The 13,016-nt window shown below is 37.2% G+C and overlaps 1 protein-coding gene across 1 annotated transcript in view; it reads right to left on the bottom strand.

Moving 5' to 3' along the window:
• LOC102871467 (microtubule-actin cross-linking factor 1-like) overlaps positions 1-13,016 on the bottom strand; it is a gene marked incomplete at its 3' end in the record, with an annotated part of 301,457 nt that overhangs the window by 172,841 nt on the left and 115,600 nt on the right. Inside the window, 8 exon segments of the mRNA XM_006886487.1 lie at positions 211-294; positions 1,813-1,975; positions 3,212-3,405; positions 3,857-3,995; positions 4,704-4,882; positions 9,970-10,139; positions 10,921-11,104; positions 11,826-11,952. Coding sequence (XP_006886549.1) covers positions 211-294; positions 1,813-1,975; positions 3,212-3,405; positions 3,857-3,995; positions 4,704-4,882; positions 9,970-10,139; positions 10,921-11,104; positions 11,826-11,952 — 1,240 coding nt within the window.

The following is a 13,016-nucleotide window of genomic DNA, read 5'->3' as shown; positions in this document are numbered from 1 at the left end:
TTTGAAAGGTCTATGTGTCAACCAATTAGAGACTCCTCAAATCACAGCTGTGTTTGCTACCATACTTAGCATCCCCCTCCATGGAGCAGTAGGAAGGACACATCTTCATTAACTTAAGGGCAAGGCCAAGTGCTGACAGAGGACCTCTGTTGATTTGTCCAGAAGCAGAGCCCATGGAAAAAAATACATATTTTCCTAAACTATCGTTACCTTTACAATTGTAGAGTATTGTTGGGAAAATTTTTGACACTGGTCCAGTTTTATCTGATTTCTCTCAATTTCTGCAAACAGTTCCTAGAAAACAAAACATCACAAAAATATCACTACCCTACTGCGAAACAAGTTAACATTTTTTTTACATTCTTTTTTTTTTTTATTAGATTTTAAGCAAGTTTATAAAGAACCTGAATTTCCATCTATTCATTTTTTTTGTTTTTTGGTTTGTTGGGTTTTTTTTGTTTTTTGGTTCTTTTTACATTCTATAGCAGTTTTCAAACATTAGCTGCACTGGAATCACTTGGAAGGCTTGTTAAAAGACAGATTTCTGGGCTACAACTCTAGAGTTTCTGATTCAGTAAACAGTTGCACCCCTGGTAGGTTCCTAGAGATGCTGACACTGGTGGTCTGGGGTTCACTCTTTCACAACCACAATTCTAAGCATTTTATTGATATATATATCAATTCATTTAATCCTAACAACAAGAACCTTATTATAATGTTGGCAGGACACTATGTTTTGTTAATTTTATTGCTAAAGAAGTAGAATGCTGACTGGTTAAGAATTTAACCAGTGCTTACTTGGGATCTGGATAGAAAGGGAGAATGTTGTCAGGTATCACTGAGTAATTATACTCATATAACCTATGAAGGACAGAACTGAATCTTGTCCTATCCTGCACCATCCTTAAAATCTCTATCATGCTCACAGTGGGAGTCAATGTGTCAGTCCATCTCACTGAGGCTCTTGCTCTTCTTAATGGAATGAAACAGTAAGAATGGTGACATAATATGAAAAAATTAACTTGTAACACTTAAACAGTATGTGCACAAGCAGTTAAATGGGAACGTACTTTGTTACGAAATTTTCACCAAAATTACAATGTTTTTTAAAAAAGAAAAAAACAGTGGTGAGCTCTGGTGGCCTAGTGGCAAAAAGCTGCACTGCAATCCAAGAGGTGTATGGTTCGAATCCACCAGATGCTCTGCTGGAGAAGGAGGAACAATCTCCTCCTGTACCAGTCAGATGTGATTTGACGGTGCACACAAAAAAATAAAATGAAAAAAATTTAATAAAAAGAGAAAACACAAACAATAATTGTGTCAAACTAAATAATTATGTTCAGATTTTTGTTTCTAGACAACCTAAACCCTAGTAGATAAAAATGTTTTCTCTATCACAAAGGAGGGAAGTCTGGTGGCCTTGTACTAAGAATCTGTGCTGCAATCCCAAAGGCATGCAGTTTGAATCCACCAGCTGCTCTGTAGAAGGATGGGCAATCTTCTCCCATGTGATTACTGCCTCTGAAAACCTGCTGGAGGGTCAGCTATGGGTTGGTTCCGACTTGACACAGCAACAATATCATCAAGAAGTAAAAGATAATTTTAACTTGGTGAATTCAATGTAGTCACAGCAAGTCAGGATGAGAAGAGATCTTCCAGGTCCTTTGATATAAACACTAAACCAGTATCTTAAGACTCTTCTTCAGCTCTTAGAAGAGGGGACTGGGAAAGTCTTGCCACTTTGGGAAAACTAGAATAGCATCCTCTTTTACCATGAACTACCATTCTTGTATGGGCACTGGCCACACTCACCGTCTGCTGGCTGAGCTGTTCTGACAGTACTCTGCTATCCTCTGCTTGACCTGGTTTCATCATTTCCTGCTGGGCAGTGGTTTCCTCAATCCACTTAATCAGAGTCCCATGGCAGGCTCGGTATTCTCCCAGAACTTCTTGAATACTTTCCAGCTCAGATTGGCTAAAGAAACAAAAGGAAATAGCTATCAGATAGCATGATACAAGTAAAAATAAATAAATAAAGGAGACAATTCAGCTGAGTCTGACCATAGTGGATACATCTTCTTTGTGTGGAAAAGTAGTACAAGGTTGAGTGAGACCTATGTAAATACCCAATACCCTATGACGTAAAAAACGAATACAGTATGGTTGTGCTCTGCTAGTCCGGAAAAGTGCCTTCTGGCCTGGTATCCTATGATAATCTCTGTCAAAATTTTTATCTAGACTGCCAAAGATTACCAATGAAGTAGTTAGAGCTGTACATTACTGTAACTCTGATGGCAGAATATCACATACATGATTTGAGAGTCACTACAATTTCTTAAAGTGGAGAGTGTATTGTGTATTGAAAAATTTTAGATATTGACTAGCCAGCCTATCCAGTTACCTTCTGTTACCACTCGTGTTAGCCTAACTAGCTTTGGGATAGTAATTCAACTAGAGAGACTCAATTTAAAGTTCTATAAATTGCTATAACCCACAAGCCTGTGTATTTCTTTACCCAGCACAGCCTATAAAAGGTATATTACTGGATCACCTTGCCCCTATCTGGTGGATGTGCCCTGTGTCTCTGCGTTGCTAGGAACAGCAAGAAGTGATGGGTTTCATGTTGTAAACACATCTAAATTAAAATGCTAAATTAAATGGTCTAAATTAAAATTATAATGATAAATTAAAATGGTCTAACCAGGAATGGAGGGGAAAGAAAGGAATACTTCTCTCTTTTTCTTATTCAACTCTGTTACAGAAGCATTATATCAAGTAATAGAGATAAAACCACTGAGTTAGTAAATAAGAATAGAAGTAAGACCATCTACAAAGCTTCAGTTTGAAAAAAGGCTCATATGTGGCTTGAAAGCAAGTGGAAAAGAATAGACGTCAGATTCTGAGAAAAGACTATCAGGTCTCCTTTCTGATCAATGCCATTACCATTGATGGCTTAAGAAGCTAAGCCTTTGAGACACTGGAAAGGCACTGCTGAAAGGGCCAGATTGAGTCTCTGATGGTCTAAACGCAGGCTTCTGGTTTAGTGGTACTAAAGTCCTATAAAACATCCTCATCCAGAATTTATACTGTTCCTTCATATCTACTCCTTCCCATCAATTCTTGCCTTCAGACAGAATTCACAGGTTTAACTCTTCTTCTGTTTCAGGCCCATTCCCAGAACTCAGACAATAGGAAAGGAGTCCCCACTAACCGGGTCTCGATCTGGGCAATGACTCGGTGCCAGCGTTCCTGCAGCTGGGAGCCTTTTTCCTGATAGCGCTCCAGGTCCAGGTTCCGCTCTGGTGTCAGGCGGCTCAGTTGCTCTGCCACCACCTTCGCCTTGGCCATTTCTTCATTCAGGACTGAAAACACTGAATTTCTGTCTTTCACATCACTAAGCCAATGCTATAAAAACCATAAGCATAGGAACAGGTTAAATACTTTCTGCTAAAAAGGATTCACCCAAAGAGAAAAACAGAACATTTTCTACAGCTGAGTCTGACTTTTGGCTCCCTCCTGTCTGAATGGAAAGAAATTTTTTTTCTTTATTTACCAGACAGAACTGCCTGTGAGAATAAAATGAGAACATGGATGTTTTTGAAACTTACAACATAACCAGTGACCACAACTAATCAAACCTTTTAATTTTACTGGGGATGGGGTAAAATAGAAAGGCAGAGTCCTTTCTAGCTAGACAAATAGCCCTTCCTCTTTTGAACACATATTAATATGTATAGATAAGATATTCTTTTCCAGTTCAAATACAAAATTAGATCAGTTTTATGACTTCCAGAGTTGGATTTCTTTGCTAACTTAGAACAATGAATAGCCTTAAATCACCCTTAAAGCAACCAACCCATAATGTAGACCGATGGGACTCCAGGGCTGAGAGATCTCCTGGCACTCCTTCTTCTTGACTCAATTTGATTTCATAACCTTTGACCAAGAGCTCAGCATCCTGTATGCTCCGTATTATAACATCGATTGTCTTTAACCTGTGAACAAAACCACCTTCATTAACACACATCTTAAAGGTTGGGCTAAGTATCTGGAGCACCACACAAGTCTCACAAAACATAACTGTTAAAACTAACTTCAACTATTATTACAAGAAAGTGCCGCAATTAAAGTTGGTTCAAAATAAAGCCCTAAGTGGCACTAAGATACATGTGTACGTGGTAGATTTCACTGAGAGACTAGGAGGAGTCCAAGATGTGCTACATTTTGTGCTCACTGTGGAAGCACATACACTACAATTGGAACAATACAGAGAAGATTAGAAAGGCCTTTGTGTAAGGATGACACACAAGCTGTGTTACTTCTCAAAGTCATGAATAAGAAGAGGCAGGATAAGTCAAGTCCTTCAAAACCTAGGAATTATAGTTCAGTTGAAGATGTTTCTTTTTATATTTTCACTTTCTGTTAATATTTTAATTGCTGTTTTCAGAAGTGCTCAAACAGAAATAAAGTATGAAACAGTCCTAATAATGCAAATTTTCTTCCCTTTTCTTTCAATGATACTTGCTCATTATAGACCAGTGAAGCCAAAGCACACTACTTGGAGCTATAATCAGCATCTATCATCATGAGTACATGTTCTTCAAAATCTACCATCTCATTGTTCATGCAAACTTTATTCCCTTCCCCTGTGGTCCTGATAGAAAATAATCACTCTTAGATTATTAGGTCATTAATTCACTCACTTATTCAGATACACAGTGGAGAGACCATAGACATGGTCCATCTTCTCCACGAGTAAATTGAGTTCTGATCGCAGAGTTGGGACACTAGAACCCGATGGAGACTGATGCAGAAAGCTGTTGCATTTCTTGGAAACATCATCCAAGTCTGACCTCAGTTGTTGCAAATCTTGCTGGGTGCGCTGTCAGGAAGACATACGACAAAGACAGAGACAGAATTAAAGGCAGAAGTTAAGATTTTGAAAAAGTTTTTGTTTAGAATAACAAAAAATGGAAACCACTTTAAATGTTCATATGTTAGAGAGTGGTTTTATAAACTCAAATAGCCACATGATGGAGAACTATACAGCTAGAGAAGAGAATGAGAACACTCTCCAGAACTGATACAGAGTGGATTACAGGGTATACCAAACAGATAAGCAAAGTCAAGAGTATACAGCATGTTACCGCTCATGTGTAAAATAAGAAAAATATAAATGCATGTTTAATTATGCAAAAAGGAGACACCAGGAATGAAATAGAAAGGGACATTTTTGACTATATCTTTCTGTGTAGTTTTGACTTTTGGAACCAGGTTCATGTTTTACATTCTTACAAATAATGAAAAGGAAAGGAGAGGCGTGAAAGGAAAGGAGGAAAGACAGAAAACTCTAAAATGGGACACATACAGAAAGAAATTAGCTTAACTGCATTTCAGACCAAAAACAACTTGATTCATAGCCATTCAAGCAGTGGGTTTTCAGAGGCTGTAAACTGCATGAAAGGATACTTCCCACCATTTTAAAATGGTTTAAAAGAAAATGGTTTGTCTTTCATCTGTGCAGCAGCTGGTAGAGTCAAATCACGTACCTTGGATTTTCAGCACAACGCTACTGATTAGGCCACCAAAACTTCAATATTTTCAGATATATAATAACATAATTACAATGTAGGAGGAAGGAAAAGAAAAAACAAAAACACCAAACTATCAGGTGAGACAGCTAGATCTTCAGCCTAAGACAAAGATATATAGATATAATGTTAAATTACAGATAGTTGGTCTTTTAGTTGTTTTTTGGTTTTAAGTGAAGTCTTACTTAGCAATTCTGAACTTTCTGTGTATGATAGAATTGAGCAACAAGTAGAAAAATGTAATCCAGCCTTTCAGTACTGAAGAAGAGAGTTACAAATATGGAAAGAGGAAAGGACACAGTGAGTCCTGTAGTGACAGTCTGAAACTGGAAATAAATAGCTGAGGATGTGTGTGTGTGTGTGTGTGTGTGTGTAAGAGAGAGAGCAAGATGTAGATAGAAATATAATACAGATGTAATGATTCCTCAAAACCATTATTATATAAAATGTATGAAACACAGTTGAGACAAAGATATATATATAGGTATACATGTGTTTCCAACTCTGTCTGATGATGGAGGCTGAGATGATACCCCAGTATCAATTAATATATTTGATTTTTAAATAATACTCTCCACCCAAAGGAAATAGAACTCTTTGGACAGTTTCAGGATTGTGGCCAGGAAAAATGAACTCAGAACATCATGTTTTGTCTAAAAGTAAGAAAATGCTCAGAGAATAATGGAGACATGTAAAACAAAATTAAAAAACCCTGAAATAACTTGAAGGAGGTTTCGCAACATGCTACATTTGGTAATTTTTGATCATCAAAAAAATAATGATAGTAACAGATTACATAAAACATAAAAAATAAGAATCCATGAGTTCATATTAATATAAGTTAAGCAAAGCAAAAAAAAAAGAGAAAACTTTTCCTTTTGGTAATAGGGAAATTATAAAGGGAGTTTAAAAACTAGCCTTTCACTAACTACTATCCTAACACTTGATTGAGTCAAGAACAGATGAAGAAAAAGACTGTCTTAAAAAAACCTAAGATTAGGCATTATATGTATGACAATTAGCAATCTGGAACAAGAGGTGCATTACAAAATGAGCTGGGGGAGAAGGAGGGGAAAATGTGCATCAATGAATTAAGGAAAACTCAACCTTTCTGTAAACTTTCATGTAAATCACAATTAAAGCAGATCTGGTGGCCTCGTGGCAAGAAGTTGCACTGCAATGCCAGGGGTAACCAGTTTGAATCCACTAGATGCTCTGCTGGAGGAGGGACAATCTCCTCCTGTACCAGGGAGATCTATTTGACGGTATACGTACAATAAATAATGAAATAAAATTAAAAACAAAATTTTAAGTGACACAGAAAATAAAAAGCATAAATCACAAAGAAAAAAATTAATAATTCTGCTTGAAGGTTAATTAGAAACAAGATAGTTACATAGTCTTCAAATATCTCTTCTTAAGATACTTTGTAATCACAAAGAGGAAAATGGTAACTTTATAATGGAGAAATATGGCAGATATGACCTTAAGCAACAAAAACAATGGGAGAAAGGGTAATAATGTCTCCTTATACAATGTTCCAAGGAAACAATGTTATTTCTGTGGTATTCCTGTAAAAAAAATGTTTTACTTAATTCTCATCATGATGAAATCTCAGCTAACCCCAAACAGTAGGTTATTCTACAAAATAATGGCCGATACTCCTCAAAAACATTAAAGGCATAAAAGACAATGAAAAACTGAGAAATAATTGCCAATTAAACAGAAACAACTAAAAGTAATGTATGATTTGAAGACTGCACCCTGGACTAAAAATATTCCTTCATTTGCTATAATGTATTAATAGGTCAACTAATGAAATTTTAATAAAGTCTGACCTTGAATAAATGTATCACATCTATGGACTTGGGAAGGATTGTATAACAATGAGAGAATTTTTTTTATTCTTTTCAAAAAGAAAAATGAACTGGGGGAAGAGTGGGCAGGCAGGAAAATGTGCAACAATGAATGAATGGGGGAAAAATTAAATGGAAAGAATATGCTGTAAAAAATATGTATGTTGCATAAAAAATCATTAATAAAAAAGTATCACATCAATATGAATAAAGGATAGTGTGAAATACAATGTATATTGTATTGCAAACCAATATGAAATAAATTTTTTTTAAAAGAGGATTGTATCAATTTTAATTTCCGGATTTTAGTCATTCTCTATGTTATATAAAAGAATATCTTTGTTTTCTGGGGAAGGCATATGGGATTAAGAGATAAGGGAGCATCATATTTGGAATTTGCATTCAATATAAAAAAGTTACAAATTATTATGTACACAAAAGAAAACGTAAAAAATGTTTACAACAACAATCTGGAACATTGCAAAGTGGACTAAGGGAGGGAGAAGGTTGGAGGAAGAAAGAAAATGTACAACAATGAATGAATGAAAGAAAATATTTACATTTTGGGAATTTACATGTAAGTTAAAAGGAAATTTTCAAATTATTCTTACAACTTCCCCATAAATCTGAAATCATCTCAAAGATAGGTTAGGGAATAAAAGGAGATACTTTAAGAAAGTTTTATTTCTTAAGAGTATTCTATTTTGTAGGAACACTTAGATTTTGGATGATTCAATAGAAAAGGAAAGTGCTTATCTATGAGAATGACAGGCTTATATGACATGCCTTTTCAGGCTTATTAGATCCTTCTCAACTAAGAGAATTATACTGCTCTCAATTAACTCTGTTTGGGGGTAGGAATAACTGAGAAAAGTAAGAAAAATCACTACTCCTCTTTATCCATTCCCTCCCGTTCTTTAAGCTCCTAGGTCAAATCCAATAATCATTATTAAGAGCTCTCTTATACCATCCCAAATATAAGAATTATAGTAATAAAATCTAAACTCCTACATTATTATTCCAATGTCAAGTTAACTATGTCTCATAGCGATTATAAATAATGGCTCTGAACCTCGTTCTATCCTGAGTCAACTTCACCATCTCCAACCACTGATAAAGTCACTGTGTTTAACTGGAAATTTTGGTTAACAGAAAAATAAGCCATTTTGTGACATCTTTTATATTGAAGCCTCTACTGTGACTTTAACCTTTAATTCTTTTTCAATGGCAATGGGTTTCATTAACTACACTGCAAATTAAACAGGAGCAGGATAGGGTAAATGTTGCAATGAGTCACAGCTGACTTAATAGCATCTAACGACAACATCATAAACCAAAATGATGACCCTTGATTTACTTTTCTTTGCATGATTCAGAGCACTTAAAGCAATTAATATATGCTGCTTTTATCCTAATACTGTGCTGGATTTATAGCTTTGATTTTTATAGGAAGTTCTATATGTATTGTACCATTTAACTTTCAAAACAACTTTGCAAATCATGTAAAGTTATCTCTGTATAAGATAAGAATCTAATGCTCAGGGTTAACTCGCTGAAAGTCACATAAATAGTACACCCTGGAATCCATGTTAGAACCTGACCCTTTCCTTTCTATTTTAAGATTTTTTAAAAAATTTATTATTACTTTCAGTAAAAAGTTACAGAGACTTTGGATTTTCATTCATTCACTGTTGCACTTTTCTCCCCTCCTAACCCTTCCCCCTTTGTACACTACCCTCTTGGAAAAGTAAAAGAAAAATTCTTTCATTGTTTTACAAACCCTCCCCAAGGTTCACTGCACCATGCAGCCTTCACTCTAGACTCCTGTCATGACAAAAATACCTAGTCACATATCCCCTTTAAACAGTTTTCTCCCTTATCTCTTTCAATGCAGTATATATTATTGAACCCATTTTTCTCAGTCTCCCCCCAGCCCCAATGTCATTCCTATTTTACAACAATGACACCATGCAGTATTTGTCCTTTTGTGACTGAGATATTTCACTCAGCATAATGTCCTCTAGGGTCACCCATTTTGAATAATATTGCACGAGTTCCTTGTTTTTCAATGTAGCATAGTATTCCATTGTGTGAATATACTACAGCTTCTCTATCCATCCGTTTGTTGATGGGCACTTAGGTTGTTTCCAACTCCTTGCTATTGTGAACAAAGCCGCAATAAACATGGGTGTGCAGACCCTTTCTTTTCTAATGACTCACAGGACTAATGGTAACCATATGCACTTAAGAGACAGAAGAGGGAGTAGAATCTCTACTGAAAGTCTTAAATTAGGTAGTCTAAATGAAGTAACTCACATGAACTTATCAGCCTGTCTGCCTTCACAACTCTGTAAGAAGGGCATACAATGGGGACTGAAATCTTGTTTCTCCACAGGTCATAGCCCCTTCTGTGGCTGACATGAGTGTCCTCCTTCATTCTTAGGATCCTACTGCCAGTCTATTCATTGTGAAAGCATTTACTCTGTAAATTTCCTAGAAACCTTCTTGCTCTTAAAGCTTACCTCTTGCTCTGCTATCTTTAATGCACTGTCCTGCCGAGCGTCTTCACTGGTTCTGGAGCTGCTCGGGGATTGAATACGTTTGACCAGCCTCTGTTCGCACTCTTCCAGGCGCAGTCGAATGTTCTTTAGCTCTGAAATGTACATCCTGGACATTGTCTCCTCTTTGTCCTCTGTTAATATGTAAGACAGAGGAATATTAGTGTCTATATCAGAGATGGATACATCTGAGGACCAATCAATGCTGACATGTATTAGACAGTAACTTCACTAATAAAACAAGGACTTATTTGGAGAACCTTCTCCCTGATCCTAACTCCACACATTACATTTTGACAGCTGAGGATCAAAATAATAAGACAATGTGACAGACAGGTTAATTAAGCAGTGGTGATCAACATAACAACAGGTCTCTTCAATCAAAATTCAATTTTGAGAATATTTTTCTACAAGTTTTTTCCATCCTCAAAGTCTTAGTAGCTAAAATGGTAAAATAGCAATGATGTCACTTTTTAGTTTATACAGACAGTCTTATTGTTGCTGTGTGCCATCGAGTCAGAACCTACCCACAGCTGACCCTCCAGCAGGTTTTCAGAGGCAATTAATTGCACATTAGCAGATTGCCCATTTTTTGCTCTTGGGGCAGGTGGTGGAATCGAACAATTTGCCTTTGGGACTGCGGTGCAAATTCTTACCACTAGGCCACCAGAGTCTAGCAGGATCCATAAGGATTTTTGGTGGCACAGTGGTTAAAGTGTTCCGTCACTAATAGAAAGCTACTCAGCAGGAGAAAAATGTGTAGGTGTTTCCATAAAGATCTCATCTTGGGCACCCCAAGGGCAGTTCCATCCATGCTATAGGGTCACTATGAATCAAAATCAACTTGAAGGCAGTGGAGTTGGCTTGGCCTAGCAGCACCCTCCCTAGCCCACCTCTGCCCCCTTATGCACATACCATTTTCTAAGGACTTCATCAGTTGCTGGAAGTGTGCTTTACAAGAATCCACTTCTTCTTCCAAGCGCAAGCGATCAGATACTGAAAAGAGCACAGAGTCCCGACTATCCTGAAGGAAGTCTTCATAGTGAGCCTGGAGATTCTTCATAATCTGGTGGCATTCCTCAGGTGCTAAAGACCGCAGCTAGAGAGAAAAGGTCAGGAAAAGCTTCCAATTGGTTTCTTTATCCGAGTACTTTATTGAAGTTTAAGACATATCCAAAAAAGTATACAAATTATCATTGTCAATGTATTGATTTTTCTGACATTTAACTCATGAATGAGATCAGTATTCAGATTACCATCACATGACCAGAACTTGAGAAGTGCCCCTTGTGGTCCCCCTGGAAAGAATTCCAATTTTTTTTTTTTTACAGAATACTTAAGAATACTTACTTCTTCCTACATGCCAAGGAGCTGTCTGTTACACAAAGTGAGAAGAAACTGTGACCTCTCGTTCCCCCAAGAATACAAAAGATACTGCTTATTGTCAACAGAAATTTCCTTACACATTCAGGCTGCTGTTTGTATTTCCTGAGACTCTCAGGCCCCTAACCTTGATAGATTATTCTTGACTCCACTTTAGTTCATTTTCATGAATAGGCAGGAGTCCTAACTTTGTTGCTGTTAGGTGTCTCTTGAGTGGTGTGTTCTTAACGACCCTAGAAACAACAGAACTGATCTATGCGCCACACTTGAGCCCACTGTCCCAGTCCCTGACTGTATCAATCCTTCACAGTGAGTGGGGGTGGAGAAAGGGGCTTTAAAAAGCCCCAAACAAACCACATAACAAAAAACCTGAAACAGATCCTTTTGAAAAAACTTTGCCATCAGGATGCAAATCTGTGAGCAGTTTTCACACTCACCTTTTCCAGATTCCAGCTCTGTACAAGATCAAGGTCCTTCCGCAGATAGTTCCAGGATATAAGACTTTTGGTATTAACATGCAGCTGGTGCCAAAGGGCCATCACTTTCTGGTATGATTGTTCTACCCTGGAAATAACACATAATCTAGCATTAGCTTTTGCAAGACTTGAGCTCTTTTAGGACCAAGAAGAGGCCAAGTGGTGCATTGTTTACGTGGCTGGCCATTAACCAAAAGGCCAGGGATGGGAATCCATCAACTGCTATTTGGGAGAAAGATGTGGCAGTTTTCTTCCATAAAGATTTGCAAACCTGGAAGGTGTATGGAGCAGTTCCACTTATAATGTTCCTATGAGTCAGAACTGACATGATGACAACAATAGATTTGTTTTTTTTTAAAAGAACAAATGTAACTACCTTAACCTTATGTTGAGTGAAGCAGGACAATAGGAGTTCTGGTGCCTTGTGGTAAGAAACAACATTGCAATTCCAGAGATGTGCAGTTCAAACTTATTAGTTGTTCCATGGGAGAAGGATGGGCAATCTCCTACCAAGTGATTTACTGCCTCAGAAAACCCACTGAAGGGTCAGCTATGAGTCCGTCTGACTCGATGGCTCCCAACAACAGCAACAATCACAACACAGAAATCTTTGTTGTTGGGTGTTACCTAGTTGGTTCTAACTCACAGAGACCCTACACACAACAGAACAAAATACTGCCTGGTCCTGTGCCATCCCAACACCTGATGCGATTCTCGTTGCCACCACTGCAGTTACTGTAGCAATGCAGCTCCTTGAAGGCCTTGCACTTTCCCCCTGACCCTCTGCTTTACCAAGTATGAGGTGTTTTTGCAGGAACTGGTTCCTCTAGATAACAGAAGCCTTTAGGACCCAATGAAATGAAATTCTCAAACTATCTGGATGTGTCAGACTATTGTATTTCCTAGCACATATTTAGCAATCTTATTAGGAGATACTAGTGAGGGAGAAATACCAGGAAAAACAAAAATAATAGTAGGGATAAATTATTGCTATTAAGAATTGTTGGAAATTGATGGTGTCCCTACCTAAAACATGTTCTACATATTACAAAATTGCCAAAGTGCTATCAATTAATAGTAAATTATTTACTAAGGGCGGAGCGGATGGGAGAAATAGTTTCTGCTTTAAGGATGACATGATTTTCTGTTAAC

This window comes from Elephantulus edwardii, unplaced genomic scaffold, assembly GCF_000299155.1.
Source record: "Elephantulus edwardii isolate Elephantulus edwardi_28Jun2011 unplaced genomic scaffold, EleEdw1.0 scaffold00049, whole genome shotgun sequence".
NCBI lineage: Eukaryota > Metazoa > Chordata > Mammalia > Macroscelidea > Macroscelididae > Elephantulus > Elephantulus edwardii.
The sequence above is the reverse complement of the archived record's forward strand: the minus strand, read 5'-3'. Positions and strand labels throughout refer to the sequence as shown.